The 25,430-nt window shown below is 43.6% G+C and overlaps 1 protein-coding gene across 10 annotated transcripts in view; it reads right to left on the bottom strand.

Moving 5' to 3' along the window:
* The window catches only part of LOC110504162 (rap guanine nucleotide exchange factor 2), a 128,364-nt gene that overhangs the window by 71,300 nt on the left and 31,634 nt on the right, over window positions 1-25,430 (bottom strand). For all 10 annotated transcript variants that reach the window (XM_036970350.1, XM_036970351.1, XM_036970354.1 and 7 more), the window contains exons 2-3: window positions 9,601-9,671; window positions 5,568-5,624 (exon numbers count right to left, since the gene is read on the bottom strand). In XM_036970350.1, coding sequence (XP_036826245.1) covers window positions 5,568-5,624; window positions 9,601-9,671 — 128 coding nt within the window. The remainder of the gene's footprint in view (window positions 1-5,567; window positions 5,625-9,600; window positions 9,672-25,430) is intronic.

Genomic DNA, 25,430 nt, shown 5'->3' with positions numbered 1-25,430 from the left:
CAAGCCTGGACCACCTGGAAGCATCTAGAAACAGGACGAAAGGTGGTTGGAGTGGAGCCGAGGGTCTGTTAGAAGCTGGAGAGGAAATTGTTTAAACATCAATATTTTTTTACGAGACACAGGCTTCCTTATGAAATTACGTTGATCAAATGATGTTGGAGTGGTGGGGGGGGCAAAACAATGACCTGACACCATTTCTAAAAGGGGTGGGTCTACTAAACTACAGTATAGTGTACACACTGCGCATTTAAAGTGTGCTTGATATGATGGTTCTAAGTACAGAATATTGTTAGCCCCAATACTTACGTGACTCTCCCGGTGCATGCTCCATGTGCTTTACAAAGTGGCTATTTTACCATAGGGCTCCATTTAAATCCAGCGCTAAAAATCGGGCAGTCGCGTGTAACTATTGGTCAGCGCGTTCACCAAGACCCACCAGGGGAGGGCTCTGAGAGGTCGTCTGGAGGAAATCAATCGATGGCAAATATGGCACGCCCAAGGTTTGTGTCCCACTCACACTTGGAGAGGAGGGATAGATGGGGATAAATGAAGGCCCAAACAAACAGACGAGCACAAATGTACGCATGTGAACATACAAGTACATCTATATACGCACACACTTTAAAAATACTTTATTTGAATCCACAGGTCACATATTACATCATAAAGGACTCAAACATGTCAAAGGTTGTTGATGCAAGAGCACTTAAGGAAACAAAAAAGCAAATTCTTCTCATCCACAATCAATGTATTTATAAAGCTCTTTTTTACATTTGCCGACGTCACAAAGTGCTGTACAGAAACCCAGCCTAAAGCCCCAACAGCAAGCAATGCCGATGTAGAAGCACGGTGTCTAGGAAAAACTCCCTGGAAAGGCTGGAACCTAGGAAGAAACCTAGAGAGGAACCAGGCTCACAGCTAGGCTACCCATAACGGCCGAAACAGAGCAATACCTAGCCTGTTGTTTTGCAACCGTAAGCCTATGTACGTCTGAACTCTCACACAGACAGACACACAGAGAGGATGGACCTTACTACAGAATATTGTTAACCCTAACACTGACACGACTCTTCCCAATTCCTACAGAGACCATCACTCTCATTGCGATTAATCAGTAAATCATCAGTTGACACATTGAATCTGCCTTTCCACGCCCATTTTTTGTGCGTTTTGTCCTTTACAGTGGTATTTCTCAGAAAGAAAAAAATATATATAGGTATTTCGTTTACTATCTAGATTTGCACATACAGAAATATGTAAATGCAATGGTCCTAGAACAGAGGACGTAAACACCATGCTCCCTACGCGTTGCCTGGATGTAACATAACATTTTTCCCCAGCTCTCTTCCCAGTGGTTATCCCTAATCAGATGACCTTGTTTCCAGAGGCAAGCGGCCACGTTCCCAGCTGATTACAGTAGGACCCTGGTGGGAATAGGAGCTGGGGTGGGGGGGAACTTTCCGACAGCTGCGTGTGAGCGCTGCACACACACACACACACGCACACACACACAGGGGAAGTTAGACACGCATGGACACATAAGACAGACCGACAGACAGACAACACATCAGGGAAGAGGAATGCCCAGAGATGAGGACTGCTGGAAGGTATAATCAATTCCCGTCAAGTGAAATACTCTGGGTTTAGGAACTGTGAAGGTACTAAGATGGCGGTGTATTGCCTGTGGCACGCACACTATCAACCTCACTTTGGCGTTTCAGGTTTGGACAGAATTGGTTTGGAAGTGAGATGGGAGTTGCTTAGCCTTGTAACAATTACAGTTCTTAACCTCCCAATCCAAAATGTGCCGTCTATGCCTTGATCTCAGGAACTGTGCAATTAGAGCTGGGACAATACCAGTATCACAATATATTTTTCAAATGGCAAAGAATGAAAACACAAGGCAGACCGAACTCTTTGGTCCTTTAAAAACCTGCTGTATGTTGTGTGCTTTAGCTTGGAAAATAAGTAACTGTGGATGACAACATAAATGTTTGTTTCCAACATGTTTTCCTAAAGAAGTTAAACCCGCTTTGTGTTTTGTTTCCTTGCCACGATACTAACGAGCGTCGCCATACAGGTATCGTCCCGGCCCTACGGGGGTTTACCTTAAAAAAGGGGCCATCAGTACTTCTATCTTACAGTGTTTGGCTTTAATGCCTCTGAGTCCCCAGGTAGACAGAACTCATTGCTAAAAATAGAAAAGTTAAAAGGAACCACTTCAGCTAAAGATCCTTAATGAGATTCTCCACAGGGGGAGACTGTATCTGATTTTCCCACTGTTTGTTCCCAGTACTTATCCAGGAAGAACCCCAGTCAATGTCTACAAGAGGAATCCCCTACCCTGCCCAATAATACTCATGCAAGCATACATACTCCGTACACATTATCACAGGCACGCGTGCGCTCGTTCATACACACAATAAAATTAAAAAAAACACATGTAAGCGTGGGTAGAAAGAGAGTGCTGAAAGTGTCTCCACACTAGCCTCAAGCTAGCAGCGGGGGGAACCAGATGCCCCCTCTCTCCATTACTACTTTTGGCCAATGGGAGAGCATACAGTTGAAGTCGGAAGTTTACATACAGCTTAACCAAATACATTTATTCACTTGTCTGCACCTATAGTGCCTGTAGTCTTGCACATATAGCCCTACTCCGATATAAGACTTGCCTGGCTATTCATCCACATTGTGCCGGCTCAATGTCACACCCACTAACATACAGTTGAAGTCAAAAGTTTTACATACACCTTAGCCAAATACATTTAAACAAAGTTTTTTTTTACAATTCCTGACGTTTAATCCTAGTAAAAATTCAATTTTAGGTCAGTTAGGATCAGCACTTTATTTTAAGAATGTGAAATGTCAGAAAGATAGAGAGAATGATTTATTTCAGATTTGATTTCTTTCATCACATTCCCAGTGGGTCAGAAATTTACATAAACTCAATTAATATTTGGTAGCATGGCCTTTAAATTGTTTAACTTGGGTCAAACGTTTCGGGTAGCCTTCCACAAGCTTCCCACAATAAGTTGGATGAATTTTGGCCCATTCCTCCTGACAGAGCTGGTGTAACTGAGTCAGGTTTGCTCGCACACGCTTTTTCAGTTCTGCCCACAAATTCTCTATAGGACTGAGGTCAGATCTTTGGGATGGCCACTCCAATACCTAGACATTGTTGTCCTTAATTAAGGGATTTTGCCACAACTTTGGAAGTATGCTTGAAGTCATTGTCCATTTGGAAGACCCATTTGTGACTACATTTTAACTTCATGAATGATGTCTTGAGATGTTGCTTCAATATATCCATGTAATTTTCCCTTCCTCATGATGACATCTATTTTGTGAAGTGCAGCAGTCCCTCCTGCAGCACAGCAACCCCAGAACATGATGCTGCCACCTCCGTGCTTCACGGTTGGGAGGGTGTTCTTCGGCTTGCAAGCCTCCCCCTTTTTCCTCCAAGCATAATGATGGTCATTATGGCCAAACAGTTCTATTTTTGCTTCATCAGATCAGAGGACATTTCTCCAAAAAGTACAATCTTTGTCCCCATGTGCTGTTGCAAACCGTAGTCTGGCTTTTTTATGGCGGTTTTGGAGCAGTGGCTTCTTTCTTGCTGAGCGGCCTTTCAGGTTATGTCGATTTAGGACTAGTTTTACAGTGGATATAGATACCTTTGTACCGGTTACCTCCAGCATTGTGATAGAGTGAATTATAAGTGAAATAATCTGTAAGTGAAATAGTCTGTAAACAATTATTGGGAAAATGACTTGTGTCATGCACAAAGTAGATGTCCTAACCGACTTGTCAAAACTATAGTTTGTTAACAAGAAATTTGTGGAGTGGTTGAAAAACGAGTTTTAATGACTGCAACATAAGTATGTGTGACCTTCTGACTTCAACTGTACGTGCGAGTGTGTGTACAACTGTGTATGTACGCGTAACTGTGTGTGTGCGTGTGTGTGTGTGTGTGTGTGTGTGTGTGTGTGTGTGTGCCCCCTCTGACTAGGGCATTCTGGGACAGCCCTGCTCTCATCTAATGAGGCAGCTCCTTGGCTAGGGCTAAACCCAATGGGGGAGGCTAAGGGGGTCTATGTGAGAGGGGCTCCAATAACAAAGACAATACTGGCTAATCTGCATTGCGTTTGTTTAAGCAGTTCCTGCATCACTCTTAATGAGATACCGAGGCTGTCTCCTGCACCTATTCGTGCACACAGACACAGAGGAAAGAAGAGGGGCGCCGATAGGGATCTAGACCACTCTTGGCATTTTGAGGAAATGATAGGGTTAATTCATTGACCTTTTCCTCACCTTAAAGCCACTGTTGATAAAGCTACAACAAGTGATTTTCTATAAAAGGTCATTATTTCTCTTCAGAGATATTTGACAACAGTTAAACCTCTCGATATGACGTAAGGCCTAAGACCAATTAGATAGGCACAACCACATTATAGAACTTTTACCAACATAAATTGCACAACAGCTACACCATTATGTCCATCAAATGAAAAATAGAATCTCTCCACTGTTCAACCAAATTATACATTACCATTCTCTAACAATTAGATTAATAATTAACTACTCAAACAGCAAATTATACAAACATAATTTTAAAATGGATCATTACTCCTAGTCTGTCAATTGTCACTTATTTTCAGAGGACAATTCCCATCTAGAAGGGATATGGGAGAAGACTTAACTCTTAATGGAGTGGTAAAGGTAGTGTGGAGGATCTCTTTTGTGCACGCTCCCTTTGGAAACAAAATTTGAGTGTGAAATCACTGGGACTGTCCATCGTCAGGGTTGGGGGAAGCCTACTTGAGTGTGTGTGTGTGTGTCTGTCCGTTCTCTGGCTCTTGGCCTCATAACAGGATGTCTTGGGGCAAAGCAATGAGTGCCCCATGCCAACGGGAGACTGAACTGCGCCAGAGGGGTCCTTCATTCTCATGCACCAAGATTGTGCACACACACACACCATAAAAACACCACATGCACGCACACACATGCTCAAAAGCTCATACACATACACACAGAGGTGCGAAGCATTTCCATACCCTCTCAAGGCACATCACTATCTTATCTCAGTCTGAATTGGAAGTCAGAATGCAAAGCATTACCTCAAATAGCCTGCTAGCCAGGAGCAAACGATCCAAGACGAGCGATTTAGAAACCATTAAATCTACACTTTGACATCAATCCACAGCTCAATGACTTGTAGAGTAGGCCAAATTCAATTGTTCCGGAATACCTTGCAGGTCTCCGCTCCAGCAGTGCAGCAGAGTGGTTTAGAATCACTCCTAGGTAGCACTGAGAGGGTATCTGGTGACCGCGCAGATGGTCACGCCCATTTGTTTTCATTAGAGTCAATTAAATCATTCAGTTCTGTGCTCTGCGGCATTGGGGCCTAATCGCTGCATGTCAATAAGTTGGACTTTGATCATGTCTAGTGTAAAGGCATCTGGCAGAGAATATGTAGATATGATTTATTAAGAATGGATGTATTAAGAAAATGTGCACTTAGGTACACACACACACACACACACACACACACACACACGGGTACTTACTAGTAGAGCACTTCATTGGCTTCGTGTCTTTCATAGCGCACTGTCTCACATATTATCCTGCAGGGAAGAAGGGGAGAGAGGAGAGAAGGGAAAAGACAACAGTCAGATATACGTGTTACCAAATACAACAGAACAGATGGATGGGTGAGTCCACGAAGTTCAGTTTCTTGAGTTATGTGCAGCGCACGACGGAGTTAACCTTTTTGAGAGGACAGAAATGTCACTCATATAGGTGTTTTAAAAAGTAACTCAAGGCCTACCAAGTTTGTGCAACTTTACCGTAATAAGCAGCGATAAAAAAAATAAAAAAACACCAACTCCCAAAAATAGATTTGAGCATTTGTCATGCATGTTGTTCTTGTTGCTCAAGGATGCAAAACAAGCGGGAGAAAAAACAAGAGTCCCAGAGAACTAGCTACCGCAAAGGAGAACAACACATTCCTTTAATACAGACGGAAAATATCAAAACCGATCGCTTAATCCCATAGTTAGTGTGATTGTAGGGTAGTGGGATTTTTGCTAAAGGGTTAACATGTTTAAGACTGGCTGGATTGGTCTTTTCGACCAAAGGCGATGGGGACATTCTTTGGGAATCCGAAGGGCAAGCGGGGGGGGGGGGGGGCTTGTGATGTGTGTGTGTGTGTGGACAAGGGGGGAGCGAATGGGTCAAGTTGTGGAATGTTCTAGCAGGCCAGGGTCATGTGCTCTGGTATTGTTCCCCAGCAGTATAATCCACATGTATCCACACATGGCCTGATGGGAACCGACCCCAGACTAAGGACTGTTTGTAGAGTGGAGTGGACTCGGGTTGAATATTTTTCCCGGTATTTCATTTCTCCCAGGTAACCCACTATTTCCCGCCAAAAACCACAAGTGTCATTCTCAAGCATAGAAATGTCTTAATTTTGATTAGAGCTTTAAAATCAGCATGAAAATTCAAGCCTGATGAGCCATATATTAAATGTAAATTTTATAAGCTAGACACATTTTGAGCCCAAGCCAAAAAAGCCCAAAAGATTTTGCCGTTCTCCAGCACATGGATAGCACATTACGTACAACAACAAAAACATAAAAGCCCATCGATCTTGGGTAAAAAATAAAAAAAAAATGAAACAAGCTCCAGTAGGCTAATCTTTGAGTGCGGACTGTATTACATTGTATTATATGGAATGGAATTACGCACCTCGTTCAAACCATGAAGCTGGGAGAGAACATGCAATGCTGGTGCAGGACATGCAGCCTTACAAGGTTACAATTACCTGATTAGAATTTTGAAATATAATAGAACCTATTTAACATGTTTATAATTAAGTCGGCTGACACATACATACACCACCGTTTGAAAGTTTGGGTTCACTTACAAATGTCCTTGTTTTTGAAAGAAAAGCAACATTTTTTGTCCATTAAAAAAACATCAAATTGATCAGAAATACAGTGTAGACATTGTTAATGTTGTAAATGATCATTGTAACAGTAAACGGCTGATTTTTTATGGAATATCTACTTTGGTGTACAGAGGCCCATTATAAGAAAACATCACTCCTGTGTTCCAATGGCACGATGTGTTAGCTAATCCAAGTTTATCATTCTAAAAGGCTAATTGATCATTAGAAAACCCTTTTGCAATTATGTTAGCACTTCTGAAAACTGCTGTCCTGATTAAAGAAGCAATAAAACTGGCCTTCTTTAGACTAGTTGAGTATCTGGAGCAACAGCATTTGTGGGTTCGATTACAGGCTCAAAATGGCCAGAAACAAGGCACTTTCTTCTGAAACTCGTCAGTCTATTCTTGTTCTGAGAAATGAAGGCTGTTCCATGCGAGAAATTGCCAAGAATCTGAAGATCTTGTACAACGCTGTGTACTACTCCCTTCACAGAACAGCGCAAACTGGCCCCGGTACACAACTGAGCATGAGGACAAGTACATTAGTGTCTAGTTTAAGGAACAGACATCTATCTCACAAGTCCACAACTGGCAGCAAAACCCGCAAAACACCAGTCTCAACGTCAACAGTGAAGAGGCGACTCCGGGATGCTGACCATCAAGGCAGAGTTGCAAAGAAAAAGCCATATCTCAGACTGGCCAATAAAAGTCAAAGATTGAGATGGGCAAAAGAACACAGACACTGGACAGAGGAAGATTGGAAAAAAACTGTTAAGGACAGACGAATCTAAGTTTGAGGTGTTCGGATCACAAAGAACAACATTGAGACGATGAAAAAATGAAAATATGCTGGAGGAGTACTTGACGCCATCTGTCAAGCATGGTGGAGGCAATGTGATGGTCTGGGGGTGATATGGTGGTGGTAAAGTGGGAGATTTGTACAGGGTAAAAGGGATCTTGAAGAAGGCCATCACTCCATTTTACAACGCCATGCCACACCCTGTGGACGGCGCTTATCTGGAGACAATGTCCTCCTACAATGACCCAAAGCACAGCTCCAAACTGTGCAATAAATATTTAGTGAAGAATCAGTCAGCTGGTATTCTGTCTATAATGGAGTGGCCAGCACAGTCACCAGATCAACCCTATTGATCTGTTGTGGGAGCAGCTAGACCACATGGTAACGTAAGAAGTGCCCATCAAGCCAATCCAACTTGTGGGAGGTGCTTCAGGAAGCATGGAGTGAAATCTCTTCAGATTACCTCAACAAATTGACAACTAGAATGCCAAAGGTCTGCAGGCTGTAATTGCTACAAATTGAGGTTTCTTTGACTATATTTCCTAATCATTTTGCTGCCAGTAAGATTGCACCTAAATCAACCATTTATCGGATCATCAAGAAGTTCAAGGAGAGCGGTTCAATTGTGGTGAAGAAGGCTTCAGGGCGCCCAAGAAAGTCCAGCAAGCACCAGGACCGTCTCCTAAAGCTGCGGGATCGGGGCACCACCAGTACAGAGGTTGCTCAGGAATGGCAGCAGGCAGGTGTGAGTGCATCTGCACGCACAGTGAGGCGAAGACTTTTGGAGGATAGCCTGGTGTCAAGAAGGGCAGCAAAGAAGCCACTTCTCTCCAGGAAAAACATCAGGGACAGACTGATATTCTGCAAAAGGTACAGGGATTGGACTGCTAAGGACTGTGGTAAAGTAATTTTCTCTGTTGAATCCCCTTTCCGATTGTTTGGGGCATCCGGAAAAAAGCTTGTCCAGAGAAGACAAGGTGAGCGCTACCATCAGTCCTGTGTCATGCCAACAGTAAAGCATCCTGAGACCATTCATGTGTGGGGTTGCTTCTCAGCCAAGGGAGTGGGCTCACTCACAATTTTGCCTAAGAACACAGCGATGAATAAAGAATTGTACCAACACATCCTTCGATAGCAACTTCTCCCAACCATCCAGGAACAGTTTGGTGACGAACAATGCCTTTTCCAGCATGATGAAGCATCTTGCCATAAGCATGAGCAAAACATCGATATTTTGGGTCCATGGCCAGGAAACTCCCCAGACCTTAATCCCATTGAGAACTTGTGGTCAATCCTCAAGAGGCGGGTGGACAAACAAAACCCCACAAATTCTGACAAACTTCTGACAAACTGATGGGCTGCCATCAGTCAGGATGTGGTTCAGAAGTTAATTGACAGCATGCCAGGGCAGATTGCAGAGGTCTTGAAAAAGAAGGGTCAACACTGCAAAATATTGACTCTTTGAATCAACTTCATGTAATTGTCAATAAAAGCCTTTGACACTTATGAAATGCTTGTAATTATACTTCAGTATCCCATAGTAACATCTGACAAAAAAATATCTAAAGACACTGAAGCAGCAAATATTGTGGAAATTAATATTTGTGTTATTCTCAAAACTTTTGGCCACGACTCTGTACATTGATGAGGGGGGGGGGGGGGGGGGGGGTGTAATCCATTTTTAGAATAAGGCTGTAACGTAACATGTGGAAAAAGGGAAGGGGTCTGAATACTTTCCGAATGCACTGTAAATAGTCATTCATGTGCTATTCGCGTGGAAATAACTTCGAATACATGTTCGTTAACTTCAACTCATGTGATAAATGTGAATCAAAATGGGGAGCGCTCACCTCAGCTGGTGTTCTCTGAGGTTAGAAAGGGCCTCCATCCCGTGAAGATAGGAGTAGACTATCTCCAGGTCCTGTGGAAAGAGAGGAGACGGTCAGTCATTAGTCATTGCATTTCAACATGGAGAATAATTTGAGGTAGTTTAGCAGATTCGACCGGTTGTATGAATATCATTGAGAGAAAAAAAAAGGTCAGACGTGAAGAATCGGCAGTTCATTTTACTCATGGAGAGTACTCTCCCTCAGTCTTTACACTGAATATGAGGGAGTGGGTATGGAAAGGCAGGGGAATAGTAGCCTACTGCTGAGGGAAAAGACAATTGGAACCCCTACAAATTCCCTATTCAGTGCCTCCCTTTATCAAGTCTCAGGTTGTGCCTGAAATAAATACATTAGGCCCTAATCTATGGATATCACATGACTGGTCAGGGGCGCAGCCATGGGTGGGCCTTTGGAGGGCATAGCCAGGCCCAGCCAATCAGAATTAGTTGGGGTTCATTAGCTGTTTGGGTGGCTGGTCTCAGACGATCCCGCAGGTGAAGAAGCCAGATGTCCTGGGCTGGCGTGTGAAAACATGGTATGCGGTTATAAGACCGGTTGGATGTACTGCCACATTCTCTAAAACGAGGCGGCTTATGTTAGAGAAATGAAAATTCAATTCTCTGGCAACAGCTCTGGTGGACATTCCTGCAGTCAGCGTGCCAATTGCATGCTGCCTCAAAACTTGAGACATCTGTGGCATTTTGTTGTGTGATAAAACTGCACATATTTAGAGTGGCCTGTTTTTTTGTCCCCAGCACAAGGTCCACCTGTGTAATGACCATGCTGTTTAATCAGCCTCTTGATATGCCCCACCTGTCAGGTGGATGGATTATCTTGGCAAAGGAGAAATGCTTGCTAACAGGGATGTAAGAAAATTTGTGCACACAATTGGAGATAAATATGCTTGTTGTGCATAATGGACATTTCTGGGATCTTTTATTTCAGCTCATGAATCATGGGACCAACACTACATTTGTTCAGTATAGTTTGATGGTTGCAGCCATCCATTGTCCCATTAACAAATCCCATATCTGCAAACTTATTTCATTTCAAACCTCACATTTCTCTAGTATAGGCTACTTATTGTAATGAACGATATCGGCAAAATGCCTACAATAAGTAACCGGTATGGTCGGTGTCTATGATTTTCAGTTTATCGTCCCAGCTCTCCTTGATCAGTGGCACTCTTCCAAGATGGAGGTGAAACAAAGTGCCCATGCAGTCCACACAGCATAGCCACTGTGTGTGGGTGCACACTGAATCAGTGTGCAGAGGGTATCGAGTCAGTGAGTGTGTGTGCGTGTATATAGAGTCCATTGAATGTGAAGGAGGGGATATTGAAGGGCGGGGGGGGGGGGCAAAGTGTTCATAGAGTGGAGACTGGAGGCCGATGCGACGGGGGTGGGGGGGGACGGGGGGAGACAAGAGAGGGTCTGTGTTTTCACAGAGGTCCCACTCTTCAGCCACCAGCCAGCTGATGTGACACAGCCCTGGCGACGCAACACTCTTCCTGCCACCCAGACATCTTGTCCCTTCCTAATGCACAGGGGCAGAAGCACATGTACTCACAGACATACATGTAGGAGATGTGTAGATACACAGATGTGCAGATACATTTTAGGCACAGACACACCTCTGCCCTTCTGGGCAACATAGTACACCACAGGACCCCAGAATTGTTTTTAATTCTGAGAAGCACGTAAATCTAAGAAATATTTATTTCAGAGACAAAAACAACAAAACAAAAACAGGACGGGTGGTGCTTCCCTTCATTTGTCTGGACTTTTTCAGCTGACAGCAAGTTCCTGGGCTCTGAGACCGTCTGACACCAACGGGGAAGGAATGGAAGGGCCAACAGGTTTGAATCAACTCCGGTGAGAGGTCACAGACTGAGAAAGGGAGGGAATGCTTGGTTGAAACGCCCCATGGGTCGCACGAACTTAACACCCACCGAAAGCGTGAGTTAGGACAAATACAAGATCATGGATCAAACACGAGCTGTTGTATAGATCTGAAATCGGATCTTTTGCAAGTTTATTATTAGAACAATTGCACATACGAATGTGTGCATGTTGAACAGAAAAGGCCTATAGGCTATTATGCAAAGTCAGATTTGCTAATAGGGTATCAAATATAGGCCCTATTCCACCCTCAAAATACACCGCATCCATGCAATATAAAACACGGTTTAGATCGTTGGCTGTTGGTTGAATTAGAACTAAAAATAAAATAAAAAACTAGGTTGGCCTTCAAAGCTCCATAGAATGGGTTACTTCACCCCGTGTTACATCATGCAGTGATTTCCCCAGCCTAATTGAAGCCTTATGTTCTGTTCTGAAATTGCCTACTGTTTTGTAGGCGGTTGTTGGCCTGAGAATTCTGCATGGAGACTACGGGCTCTGGCGCCATCTATTGTAAAAGGACAGGATAGTTGGGATTCGTCGTCATAAAATAGAACAGTGAAGCAAATCATCCAGCAGGCTGAAATAGCCATAGAAATTGATAACACTAAAGACGTATTGAAATATCCTTATTGATGTCGTGTCCAGGGCGGAAAGTAGCCTAGTGGTTAGAGCTTTTTGCCGGTAAGTGAAAGGTTGCTGGTTCGATTACCTGAGCCGACATGGCAAAAAAACGTTTGTGTTCTTTGTGTCCTTGAGCAAGGCACTTAACCCTAATTTGCTCCAGGGGAGCCATACTACTATCACGGACTGCACCTGTCTTATTGCTGCAGCACATGTCATGGCAGATTTAGCAAAAAACTATCGCCACCTAATTGATACAAATAATCATGTGTCGGGGCGGCAGGGTAGCCCAGTGGTTAGAGCGTTGGACTAGTAACTGAAAGTTTGCATGTTCAAATCCCGAGCTGACAAGGTACAAATCTGTCGGTCTGCCCCTGAACAGACGGTGGTTAAAATTGTGTGTTGGAGACCCTGAGCTACATTATTGGGGACTATAGACGAAACACTGAACATGCTGATTCACAGCGGTGTAAAGTACTTAAGTAAAATATATTTATAAGTACTAAAGTCATTTTTGGGGGGGTATTTGTACTGTACAATTTATATTTTTGACAACCTTTGCTTTAAGACTTTTACTCAAGTAGTGTTTTACTGGGTGCCTTTCACTTGAGTAAAAGTAAAAAGATACCTTAATAGAAAATGACTCAAGTATGACAATTGAGTACTTTTCCCACGGGACGACAGGCCCTGTTGAAAGCTTATAGGTGACATCCTTCAGTCTTCCCTTCCCTTCCTTTTTTGTGTCATACGACCTAACAATGATTTCTATATGAATTTGATCTGTCATTCTCATTGAAAGCAAAACTAAGAAGCAGTAGATCTGTTCTGTGTGTGCTATTTCTATGCTTCCCGGTCTTACATTTAGTTTTTGCATCTTTTACTTCTGGTTTTGCTACACCAGCTTCAAACAGCTGAAATACAATATTTTTGGTTCTGAATATTTCACAGCAGTTTAGATGGTACAATGATTCTCTACACTATACTTACATGTTTTGTCACATAAACTGAAATTAGTCCAACTAATAGAATTTTAACAACCAGGAAATGGCAAAGAGATGTCTGCATAGTGCTTCTTTATGTGGGCCTCATCACAGATTTGAGGTCAGGTAGGTGTACCCACTAAGGTGGAAACCTTGCTTTGACTTATCTAATCACATACAGTAACTACGACTATAATGTCAAGGAAGGGTGGTAAGGATTCAAAACACCGGAGCGCAAGTCCAATCGGCCCATTGACACAGAGAATTAGACCTTACCAAGAACGACCACTAGGTGGCATGCTAATGTCAGTTTTCCTTTAAGCCTACCATTGCTCTTTGACATCACAAGCGTGGGAAACAGCGCCACTCCTATACCACTCGGGAGCACCAGTGAGAGAGAGACAAATATGCATAACCATCAATTGTGGCTTCTGTCTTAAATATTTCAAAATTGTCTTTTGAGATTGGCGCCATGGAAAGAATGCGAAGGACCCCATTTTTCCACTCCCTTTTGCTATCATTGCACTTGCATTTTCTGGTTTTGTATTGGATAATGTTTGAGATGTTGGGGCCAACCGCAAAAACAAAGGGGGAGGATATCTAAGTGCATCTTGTATTGTATATCCAAAGCAATGATACACTCGGTATGAGTGTGAAGCAATTAAAAGTGAGAAGTGTGTGTGTGTGTGTGTGTGTGTGTGTGTGTACACGACAGAGCGCGATAGAAAGCACGGGCAAGCGTGTGATGGGTTTATAAATAACAGTGCTATTCAAGCACAAAATCAGGTTGGTCAGGAATTGCGACAAAGGTCTTAGCCTCTGATTTCACCCTGAGAGTAGGCTATGGCCTAACAACCACACCATTTGTCCTCTAGGCTTGGTGTTGTTGAAATGACATCCATCTCATAGTCATTTCCTGAGTACAAAAGCCTTTCCACAGACACTGACAAGGTTATGATCCAGAGTGGGGCAGCGCTGGACAGATCAAAAGGAGGTGGGCCAATCCGGCTCAAACTACTCGGCTACCGGAGTTCCGACAGCATAACATCCCACCAACTGTAAATTCCAGGTTTTCATTTCGGGAGTGATCCTTCCAGGAACTCTGGTGGACCCCCTCCAGGAGCAAAGTAAACCAGGCCACCAGGACTTCCTATTGTTGTTATGACATTACTTAAGATTCCTTCAAAAGCTGCTTGTACAAAAAAAAAAAAAAAAAAAAAAAAAAAGTACTCATTCTGACCCTTTGTATTTTTGAAATGCCAAATTAGTATTATTCTAGTCTTTAATGGGGTCTGAGACATTTTGCTCTATTACCACTTCTTAACTATTTCCTTAATGAAACCAGATACATTAAGGGGGATCTAATGTTTCAGCACACCTCCGGGTCCAAGTCAGACAGTAGCAGTGTACCGTACCATACTGTAGGCAAACTATTGGAGGTATTTCCTCCCAGGAGGACATTAGCTAACAATGATAGCCTTGTGTTCCCTGTGTTTGGGGCCAAACACAATATGACCGAGGCTGCCTCTCCAGTCTCCATTCTCTATGGGTTGTTATGCAACTCCACTGGGAGAAGGGTGCAGAAAACAGGGCGCTGGGCCAACTTGTTGAGCGACATGACAATTTGGTCGGGCAGACAGAATTCAAAGGAGGAAGTGGCCCATTGCACGCCCACTGACATCCTACCTCACCCAATGCACGCCCACTGACGTCCTACCTCACCCAATGCACGCCCACTGACATCCTACCTCACCCAATGCACACCCACTGACATCCTACCTCGCCCAATGCACGCCCACTGATGTCCTACCTCACCCAATGCAAGCCCACTGACATCCTACCTCGCCCAATGCACGCCCACTGACGTCCTACCTGACCCAATGCAAGCCCACTGACATCCTACCTCGCCCAATGCACGCCCACTGACGTCCTACCTCGCCCAATGCACGCCCACTGACGTCCTACCTCACCCAATGCAAGCCCATTGACATCCTACCTCGCCCAATGCACGCCCACTGACATCCTACCTCGCCCAATGCAAGCCCACTGACATCCTACCTCGCCCAATGCACACCCACTGACATCCTACCTCGCCCAATGCACGCCCACTGACGTCCTACCTCGCCCATTGCACGCCCACTGACGTCCTACCTCGCCCAATGCACGCCCACTGACGTCCTACCTCACCCAATGCACGCCCACTGACATCCTACTTCACCCAATGCACGCCCACTGACATCCTACCTCACCCAATGCACGCCCACTGACATCCTACCTCACCCAATGCACGCCCACTGACATCCTACCTCACCCAATGCACGCCCACTGACATCCTACCTCACCCAATGCACGCCCACTGACATCCTACCTCACCCAATGCACACCCACCTCGCCCAATGCACTCCCACTGACATCCTACCTCACCCAATGCACGCCCACTGACGTTCTACCTCACCCAATGCACCCCCACTGACATCCTACCTCGCCCAATGCAAGCCCACTGACATCCTACCTCGCCCAATGCACACCCACTGACATCCTACCTCGCCCAATGCACGCCCACTGACGTCCTACCTCGCCCATTGCACGCCCACTGACGTCCTACCTCGGCCAATGCACGCCCACTGACGTCCTACCTCACCCAATGCACGCCCACTGACATCCTACTTCACCCAATGCACGCCCACTGACATCCTACCTCACCCAATGCACGCCCACTGACATCCTACCTCACCCAATGCACGCCCACTGACATCCTACCTCACCCAATGCACGCCCACTGACATCCTACCTCACCCAATGCACGCCCACTGACATCCTACCTCACCCAATGCACACCCACCTCGCCCAATGCACTCCCACTGACATCCTACCTCACCCAATGCACGCCCACTGACGTTCTACCTCACCCAATGCACCCCCACTGACATCCTACCTCGCCCAATGCACGCCCACTGACGTCCTACCTGACCCAATGCAAGCCCACTGACATCCTACCTCGCCCAATGCACGCCCACTGACATCCTACCTCGCCCAATGCACGCCCACTGACGTCCTACCTCACCCAATGCACGCCCACTGACATCCTACCTCACCCAATGCACGCCCACTGACATCCTACCTCACCCAATGCACGCCCACTGACATCCTACCTCACCCAATGCATGTTAGAATGGATTGAAGTTATGAGGAGAACTAGGCCTATGACGTTCGAGGGTGAAGATTTGACAACCTTTTCATAACACATTTTAGCCATTCCATCGAGCAATCCGCCACTCGCTCCCTTTCACTTTCAATAAAAATGGGAAGGGACACTAGAGCAACAGAGCGTCATCTAAATTATAAAATGGCAGCCGCCTATCTCGAACCCACTGCTGTGTCTGCTAACAGGAGGGTGCTTTCATTGTCCGCTCCCTTTGTTGGCCTGGTTTAAATTTAGGCCGGGGTGAATGCAGAACCCCTTGCATCTTATCACACTGATACTGTCGACAAAACATAAAGGGTGGGGTCACGACCTTAAGACAATGAGGTGCTGTAGGGAAGGTAAAGAGGTGGACGTCACCTCCAAAAGAGGACACTACAAGTCTGCTGACCAAGACCTACTTAAACCTCATTGGCTGAGCCTAAGACGTTAGCCAATACATTATGATACAATATTCATGAGTGTTTTGTGAGAATTTGTCATGTGTAACATGTTCAATTTTCTATTTGGTGCATTAGATGGGTGGTTAATAGTGGTTAATATGCAATCTTTGGTTTCCACAGGATATTACAATTATATGGATTTATTTCATTTTAAATGTACCTTTATTTAACTAGGCAAGTCAGTTTAGAACAAATTCTTATTTACAATGACGGCCTACCAAACAGTGGGTTAACTGCCTTGTTCAAGGGGCAGAACGACCGATTTTTACCTTGTCAGCTCGGGGATTCGACCCAGCAACCGAAACTCTCACCACTAGGCTACCCTGTGTAAGAAGAATTTCAAATGGGTGCACTGACCTCACAAAAGGAAGTAAATCAATGAACTGCGCATTATGTAACACAGTGTTACCATAAAAACCCTCTATCATTCATTCAACAGTGGCTTCCTCTACTGTAAGCCCTGCTCCAATGCACTGTAGCGTAGAGATTTTAAAGATCTGACAGTCAACGGGATTCACCTCTATGGCAGATCAGAGATCCCCCTTGAAGGAAAGAAGTATGGATGCATTTTTAAAAAAAGTGTTCCTCAGGAGACACTCAAATACTGGCCATAAGAGACAGAAATAGGCCAACAGTGAGGATTCCTTCAAAGCTGTTCACAGTGAACCACATCCTGTTGGCATTCCCACAATGCAACTAGACCGGTTCTCTGCTCCATCAAATCAATGTAGGGCACCTTAAAATCGGGGGCACTTCGCACAGAGGATTTGTTGTGGTTCTGTTTCGGAGAAAAGCACAAATTAATCCCCTGCGACTCGAAGCTGAGCCGACCTAGATTCGACAACAATTGCTCACTTGTCATCGACTGAGGGTGATGATTTCTCCATACCTTGTTTTGTTTTTTAAATTTTAGGGTAGGGTTAACACTGAGCAATGAGACCCGTGGCAGCGAGTTCAAAGCTCAACCTAGTGACCGGTGAAACAGAAAAAGAAAGGGGGGGGGGGGGGGGGGAACACCATCAGTCTGATTGCCACCATTTTGAATTCCGACCTTTACCCACTTGGGCCTTTTTTTTTTAACCGGGTCGTCCCTCCCACCAGGCCGAGTCACAGTGTCAATGGATCCCCTTACCGTGACAGTAAAGGGGTCATCTTGTGTGCCAGCTAGGGATGAGGCCTGCATTCCTCAGATGACACTGACGAAATAATGTCTCTGTGTCCACACAAATAACACACAAGGCCTATGCTATGTATACTATGCCCCCCCCCCCCCTTGCCACTTCCTAACCTATGGAAGGTATGACATGCCGGGAGGAAGAGGCATCTAGGTTGTCCAATAGTTAGAACAGGTCTGGTGCCTGGCTACATTCTGGGGCTTGCAAGAGACTACTCACTGTCAAGTTTTAGCCATCAGTGAAAATAACTAAAAATGGCCAAACACGCCAATATCCTCCACATAAATATTTTTAAAAAGGAATATTCTGCTATATGTCCTGCTGTACAATGGTCATTTAAATGAATGCCATTGGGATGAAACAAAGAGTTTAAAAAAGTGTGGCTTTAATGTGATCGGTATTTAGCAAAAGGCAGCAGACTGGGGGTAGTGTATGTGTGTATAATGAGAGGCATTGGACAGTGAGTCAACCAGACAGACAGAGGTGAAAGTCACCAGGTCAGTGTTTCCTACAGTGCATTATGTGCAAATGGCATATGCAAGGTTCATACTGTTGGTTCAGCACAAACACGCCCCAGCCCCGTCAGCGTGCCAAGCTGGACTCATGAGGCCCCCAAGCCCATTCAAAATAGCAAGGATAGCAACTTGTTCAAAATGTTGCGGGCCCATGATACTTGTGCAGGTGTGTGTCATTGTGGATGTAACATCATTAATGTGTGCAGTGAATGTGTGCAGTGAATGTGTGTGTGTGTGTGTGTGTGTGTGCTCGCTCGTATTCCTGTGTATGCCTGTGAGTGAAGGGACATTGGCTGCTGTCCTTGAATCTCTCCTGACAAAGAGTGTGGGGCTTGAGGGGTATTTTTATCAATTGCCTGGTGTGAGCCAGGCAGCAGGTGGAGCCTTTATGTGGTAGCGCAAGGTCACGGTGGAGCTGTGTGCTACACACCGCATCAGTGGGTGTCCTGGCCAAAAGACAGCCAACGGTCTTGTTTTCAAAACTCCATGTGGGCTACACTATGGTAGGAATGTTGGTGTGGGCCAAATCTTTTCCCCCCTGGTGGAAACTTAAATATGATTTGCTAAATAATTGGAAAAAAATGCTAACTCGTCACGCCAATCACTCTGGAAATTGGCATATAATACTACCTGCAATGCTCATTTCAAGAACACCCAGTCTCCAGCCATGCTTCACAACCCGTTAGTGTTAACTGTGGGAGGAGGGACATGGTGGCTTTCGGTAACAGGAATCAGGGAGGCACGTGAATGAGCTTAGCACCCTCCAATTCAGCTGCCGGGATAAAGCCTTTAAGAACAAAAGTGGAGTGAGATTCTTTAAGAATGCAAATAGGATGCATGCATGCTACGCTAAAATGAGCGGTCTGTAGTATTTAGTGGGGAACCCTTTGGACTGCCTCTTAAATCAGGTTTGAGCTGTAAATCAAAATTGGCTACCCTGCATTATAAATTGCCACTTACAAGTAGGAATCTTCAACACATTTATTCACAAGATAGGGCCAATAGGGTTGTTCAGGACTTGATGACCATTGGGGACCACTGCACAAGCTATCGTGCTAATATTCTATGTTAGCATCACAAAAGGACCAGGGCAGGTACATTTCGCCGTTACACTGCATTCATTCATTCATTCATCAAAGAGCATGGAAAACAATGGAGGTGGAAAAGGACAAAAAAAATGGACACATTAAATATTCTAAATATTGGCTGTAGGGTGGTTCGGTGAACACGGCTGTCAAAGCAGACTTTTAGGCCCCGTCACATAAGGAGGTAATTATTAGGGATTACATCTGTTGGTTATGGGCAGGGTGAGAGGATGCGGAGTTAAAAACAACAACAACATTGTGCCTAGTTACTGATGGTAATCCCCAAATCTAAATGACTGAACAATAAACGGGCCCCATTTCTAAGGCAATGGCCAATTTTCTCTGAGCGCTTGCCATGTCAAAATGGAGGAAGAGGACATCTCACCTCCCCACCGAGTCGCCGCGTCTGACCGGCACTGATGTTGCGCGTGTTTGTCATTGGCTGCATTAATCTCATTCTTATGGACCGCAACCTCATTACCTACATCAGCTATAGTATTAATACCTGGCTGTGGTCAATACTACCAAAAATGGGACTGAACTCGCGTCTCACAATCATAAAGATTGTGATCTCATAATAACAAGATAATAAGCTGCAAGATAACACGGCTCACTCGTTTATGTGTAACAATCTGATGGTAAAATGGCTTCAACTGTTAACCTGTCAGCATAGTTTCTATTTGACATTTTTTGCAGACGACTTAGTGCATACATTATTTGTTCTGGTCCCCCATATGGGAATTGAACTCACAACCCTGGCATTGCAAGTGCCATGCTCTACCAACTGTGCCACACAGGACCATCTATCAATCTCTCATACCCTCAGGCAGACAGCTAGGGGACAGGAACTTTAAAATGAGACAGGAGTTCTACCGGTGCTGGCATAACAGTAATAACTTCCTAGTTTTACAAATTCTGCGAAACATTCCTTAGGCTTCATGGTGGGAAAATTGGTAGATTTTATACCGCAAAAAAAAACCTATTGGGGATAGTTGCATTTTTTGCAAAGGTTGTCGTCAGCATAGAGGAATATTTTGCATAAGTAGGCTAGTTCTTTTTGTAAGAGCTACTATTACTGAATTATTTTTATTGAAAACAGCCAAGAAAATTCCACGTACAATATCATCAGGTACTCATAAAACTCATAAGCCATCATTTCTTGCTCAGAAAGCTAAATTCAGCCAATGTTATTGTGTTTGTCTCCACAAACTACAGCCCCCCGGCAAAAACCAAGCAACTGATATCTTCTGAATAATTTATGTGGTAAATAAACATGTATAATTCATGAGCATGTTCACCTTTCCTCAGAGTGGATCCTCAGAGATTTAAAGATAGCAGCGGCCGTCCTGTTTGTGAGTAAACATTTAACAAATGTTATTTTGGGGGGGAATGTCAGGAAACAGAAATCTTAGGCCTAAGCCTATGTATTAGGAATGGAAATTATGGTGATTGAAGGGGGGGGGGGGTATTATTGCTGGGGGTGAAAACGCTATCTAAAAGATGGGCAAGAAATTAGTTGTAACATCACTGAAAAGTGTATCCATGTTGAATAATGCAGGGTGTGGACCAAATCACTGAATATCAGATTATGCATTGTGAGGACACGACATTGTAGCCCCGCTATGCCTCTGGGTGCGAAAGAGCCAATCTGTTCATGCTAAACGAGCAATAGCTTGCCCGCAGGTCTTCAGTCTGGTGTTATTTTAACATTACCCACACAACATTAATCAAGCGACGTCAATACGGGAACTCATTTTATGCTCTGAGCAGGGCGTGAGTTGTGTGTGTGTGTGTAACTACAGATCACAATTATGTAAGTATGGTTAGTAGGGCTGTCCCCCCCCAAAAAAAAATTGTATAAATGGTCGACAGTCGTTGTCTGTTCTTTCGACCAATCGGCCACGTGACCTATGGGGCCTGACCAATAGCATATCTTTATCACAACAATAAATTGGTTAGAACAAACTCCAAACACCGTAACACGTGACGGCAAAATGGATGCAGAGGACTTGACGAAAGAAATCGAAAAACGGGGGAATGTGTACTGGTTGTGGACTGTGTGTAAAATACAAACAGGTGCTGTTGGATTAGAATATTATTTCTGACGGTTTTAAAACACTAAATCAATTAGAAATGTAGAACAGAGGAGTTTTTTTTGTAAAGCTTTTAAAAAAAACAGCAAAGACAGGAATACAATTTCCGAAATGGAACAGTGTATTTATTCATTACGCTAATTATTTTAAGGGTCACTTTGTTGTTTTAGTTTAAAACTAATGCTCGATTGCATTTTCAAATCAGGAATGAACCGTATGCTGTGTGACGACATGAACAAATTAATGATCGATTCACTTCTGTAGCCTATACAGTGGCAAGAAAAAGTATGTGAACCCTTTGGAAATACCTGGATTTCTGCACAATTTGGTCATGAAATTTGATCGGATATTCATCTAGGTCACAACAATAGACAAACAAAGTCTGCTTAAACTAATAACACACAAAATAAATTGAAGTTATCATGTCTTTATTGAACACACCGTGTAAACATTCACAGTGCAGGGTGGGAAAAGTATGTGAACCCTTGGATTTAATAACTGGTTGAACCTCCTTTGGCAGCAATAACCGTCAACCAAACATTTTCCGTAGTTGCGGATCAGACCTGCACAACAGTCAGGAGGATTTTGTACCATTCCTCTTTACAAAGAGTTTCAGTTCAGCAATATTCTTGGGATGTCTGGTGTGAACTGCTCTCGAGGTCATGCCACAGCATCTCAAATCAGGTTGAGGTCAGGACTCTAACTGGGCACTCCAGAAGGCGTATTTTCTTCTGTTGAAGCCATTCTGTTGATGATTTACTTCTGTGTTTTGGGTCGTTGCGTCAATTGGCGGACAGATAGCCTTACATTCTCCTGCAAAATGTCTTGATAAACTTGGGAATTCATTTTTCCACAAGCTGTCCAGGCCCTGAGGCAGCAAAGCAGCCCCAAACCATGATGCTCCCGTTACCATAGTTTACAGTTGGGATGAGGTTTTGATGTTGGTGTACTGTGCCTTCTTTTCTCCACACATAGTGTTCCTCCAAACAACTCAACTGTAGTTTTATCTGTCCACAGAATATTTTTCCAGTAGCGCTGTGGAACATCCAGGTGCACTTCTGCAAACTTCAGACCTGCAGCAAAGTTTTTTTTGGACTGCAGTGGCTTCTTCCATGGTGTTCTCCTATGAACACCATTCTTGTTTAGCGTTTCGCGTATCGTAGACTCGTCAACATGGATGTTAGCATGTTCCAGAGAGTTCTGTAAGTCTTTAGCTGACATTCTAGGATCCTTCTTAACCTCATTGAGCATTCTGTGCTGTGCTCTTTTCAGTCATCTTTGCAGGACGGCCACTCCTAGGGAGAGTAGCAACAGTGCTGAACTTTCTCCATTTATAGACAATTTGTCTTACCATGGACTGATGAACATCAAGGCTTTTAGAGATACTTTTGTAACCCTTTCCAGCTTTATGCAAGTCAACAATTCTTCATCTTAGGTCTTCTGAAATCTCTTTTGTTTGAGGCATGGTTCACATCTGGCAATGCTTCTTGTAAATAGCAAACTCAAATTTCGTGAGTGTTTTTTATAGGGCTCCAAAACAACATCTCAAATCTCGTCTCATTGATTGGACTCCAGGTTAGCGGACTCCTGACTCCAATTAGCTTTTGGAGAAGTCATTAGCTTAGGGGGTTCACATACTTTTTCCAACTTACACTGTGAATGTTTAAAAGATGCATTCAATATAGACAAGAAAAATACAATAATGTGCGTGTTATTAGTTTAAGCACACTATGTCTACTATGTCTATTGTTGTGACTTAGATGAAGATCAGATCAAATTTGGTGACCAATTTATGCAGAAATCCAGGTAATTCCAAAAGGGTTGACATACTTTTTCTTGCCACTGTTTAAGTATTGAAATACATACACGTAAGTTACGTATGAAGACTAAACAGGATGTGCTCTTAGGCCTACAGCTCGATGGTGGTTATACAAGACTGCTATACTAAGCCTCCTAATGATAATGACATTACTTATTATTATCATAATAATAAGGAGATCAAGAAAAATGAGGGTTATTATTATTATAATAAATATAATTTGACAATTTGGGAAAAATTATAAATAACACCAGAGACTGTTCTAATGGAAAAGTGTAAAGCCTTTAATACAACATAGCAAAGATTAAAAACCGACAAATTTGTGAAATTGCTTATTGACTTGTGGTTGCGTGAGGCTTGGTGCTCACGGAATCAGTAGGCTACACTCAAACAAGCAACAGAAGCAGGATCCGTCTTATTTGTGTTGATATACAGTACCAGTCAAAAGTTTGGACACAACTACTAGTTTTTCTTAATTTTTACCATTTTCTACTTTGTAGAATAGTGAATGCATCAAAAATATGAAACAAATGGAATCACGTAGTAACCAAAAAAAAGTGTTAAATAAATCTAACTATATATTTTATATTCTTCAAAGTAGCCGTCCTTTGCCTTGATGACAGCTTTGCATTCTCTCAACCAGCTCCATGAGGTAGTCACCTGAAATGCAATTAACAGGTGTGCCTTGTTAAAAAGTTAATTTGTGGAATTTCTTTCCTTCTTAATGCGTTTGACTCAATCAGTTGCGTTGTGACAAGGTATGGGTCGATTACAGAAGATGGTATTTTACCAAATAGGGCTAAATCCATATTATGGCAAGAACAGCTCAAATAAGCAAAGAGAAACGACAGTCCATCATTAGTTTAAGACATGAAAAAAAAAACATCAAGCGCTATGATGAAACTGGCGCTCATGATGACCGCCACAAGACCCAGAGTTACCTCTGCTGCAGAGGATAAGTTCATTAGAGTTACCAGCCTCAGAAATTGCAGCCCAAATAAAATGCTTCAGAGTTCAAGTAACAGACACATGTCAACATTAACTGTTCAGAGGAGACTGTGTCAGGCCTTCATAGTCAAATTTCTGCATAGAAACCACTACCAAAGGACACCAATAAGAAGAGACTTGTTTGGGCCAAGAAACACGAGCAATGGACATTAGACCAGTGGAAATCTATCCTTTGGTCTGATCAGTCCAAATTTGAGATTTTTGGTTCCAACTGCTGTGTCTTTGTGAGATGCAGAGTAGGTGAACGGATAACCTCTGCCTGTGTGGTTCCCAACGTGAAGCATGGAGGAGGAGGAGGTGTGATGGTGCTTTGATGGTGACACGGTCTGCGATTTATTTAGAATTCAAGGCACACTTAACCAGCATGGCATTCTGCGATACGCCATCCCATCTGGTTTGCGCTAAGTGGCACTATCAATTGTTTTTCAACAGGACAATGACCCAAACACACCTCCAGGCTGTGTAAGGGTTATTTGACCAAGAAGGAGAGTGATGGAGTGCTGCATCAGATGACCTGGCCTCCACAATCACCCGACATCAACCCAATTGAGATGTTTGGGATGAGTTGGACCTCAGAGTGAAGGAAAAGCAAAAAGCAGCCAAAGCACTCAGCATATGTGGGAACTCCTTCAAGACTGTTGGAAAAGCATTCCAGGTCAAGCTGGTTGAGAGAATGCCAAGAGTGTGCAAAGCTGTCATCAAGGCAAAGGGTGGTTACATTTCTGGTTTATTTAACACTTTTTTGGTTACTATCTAATTCCATGTGTGTCAATTAATAGTTAATGTCTTCACTATTATTCTACCTTGTAGAAAATAGTAGAAATAAAGAAAAACCCTTAATCCAGTAGGTGTGTCCAAACTTTAGACGGGTACTGTATGTGGATCATTTACAAAGCCAGGTGCATTTAACAGTTAGGCTATTGATTATAGACTTAAGTTGGGGTTT

This window comes from Oncorhynchus mykiss, chromosome 31 (assembly GCF_013265735.2).
Source record: "Oncorhynchus mykiss isolate Arlee chromosome 31, USDA_OmykA_1.1, whole genome shotgun sequence".
NCBI classification, from domain to species: Eukaryota; Metazoa; Chordata; class Actinopteri; order Salmoniformes; family Salmonidae; genus Oncorhynchus; species Oncorhynchus mykiss.
This window is presented reverse-complemented; position numbering and strand designations above follow the sequence as displayed.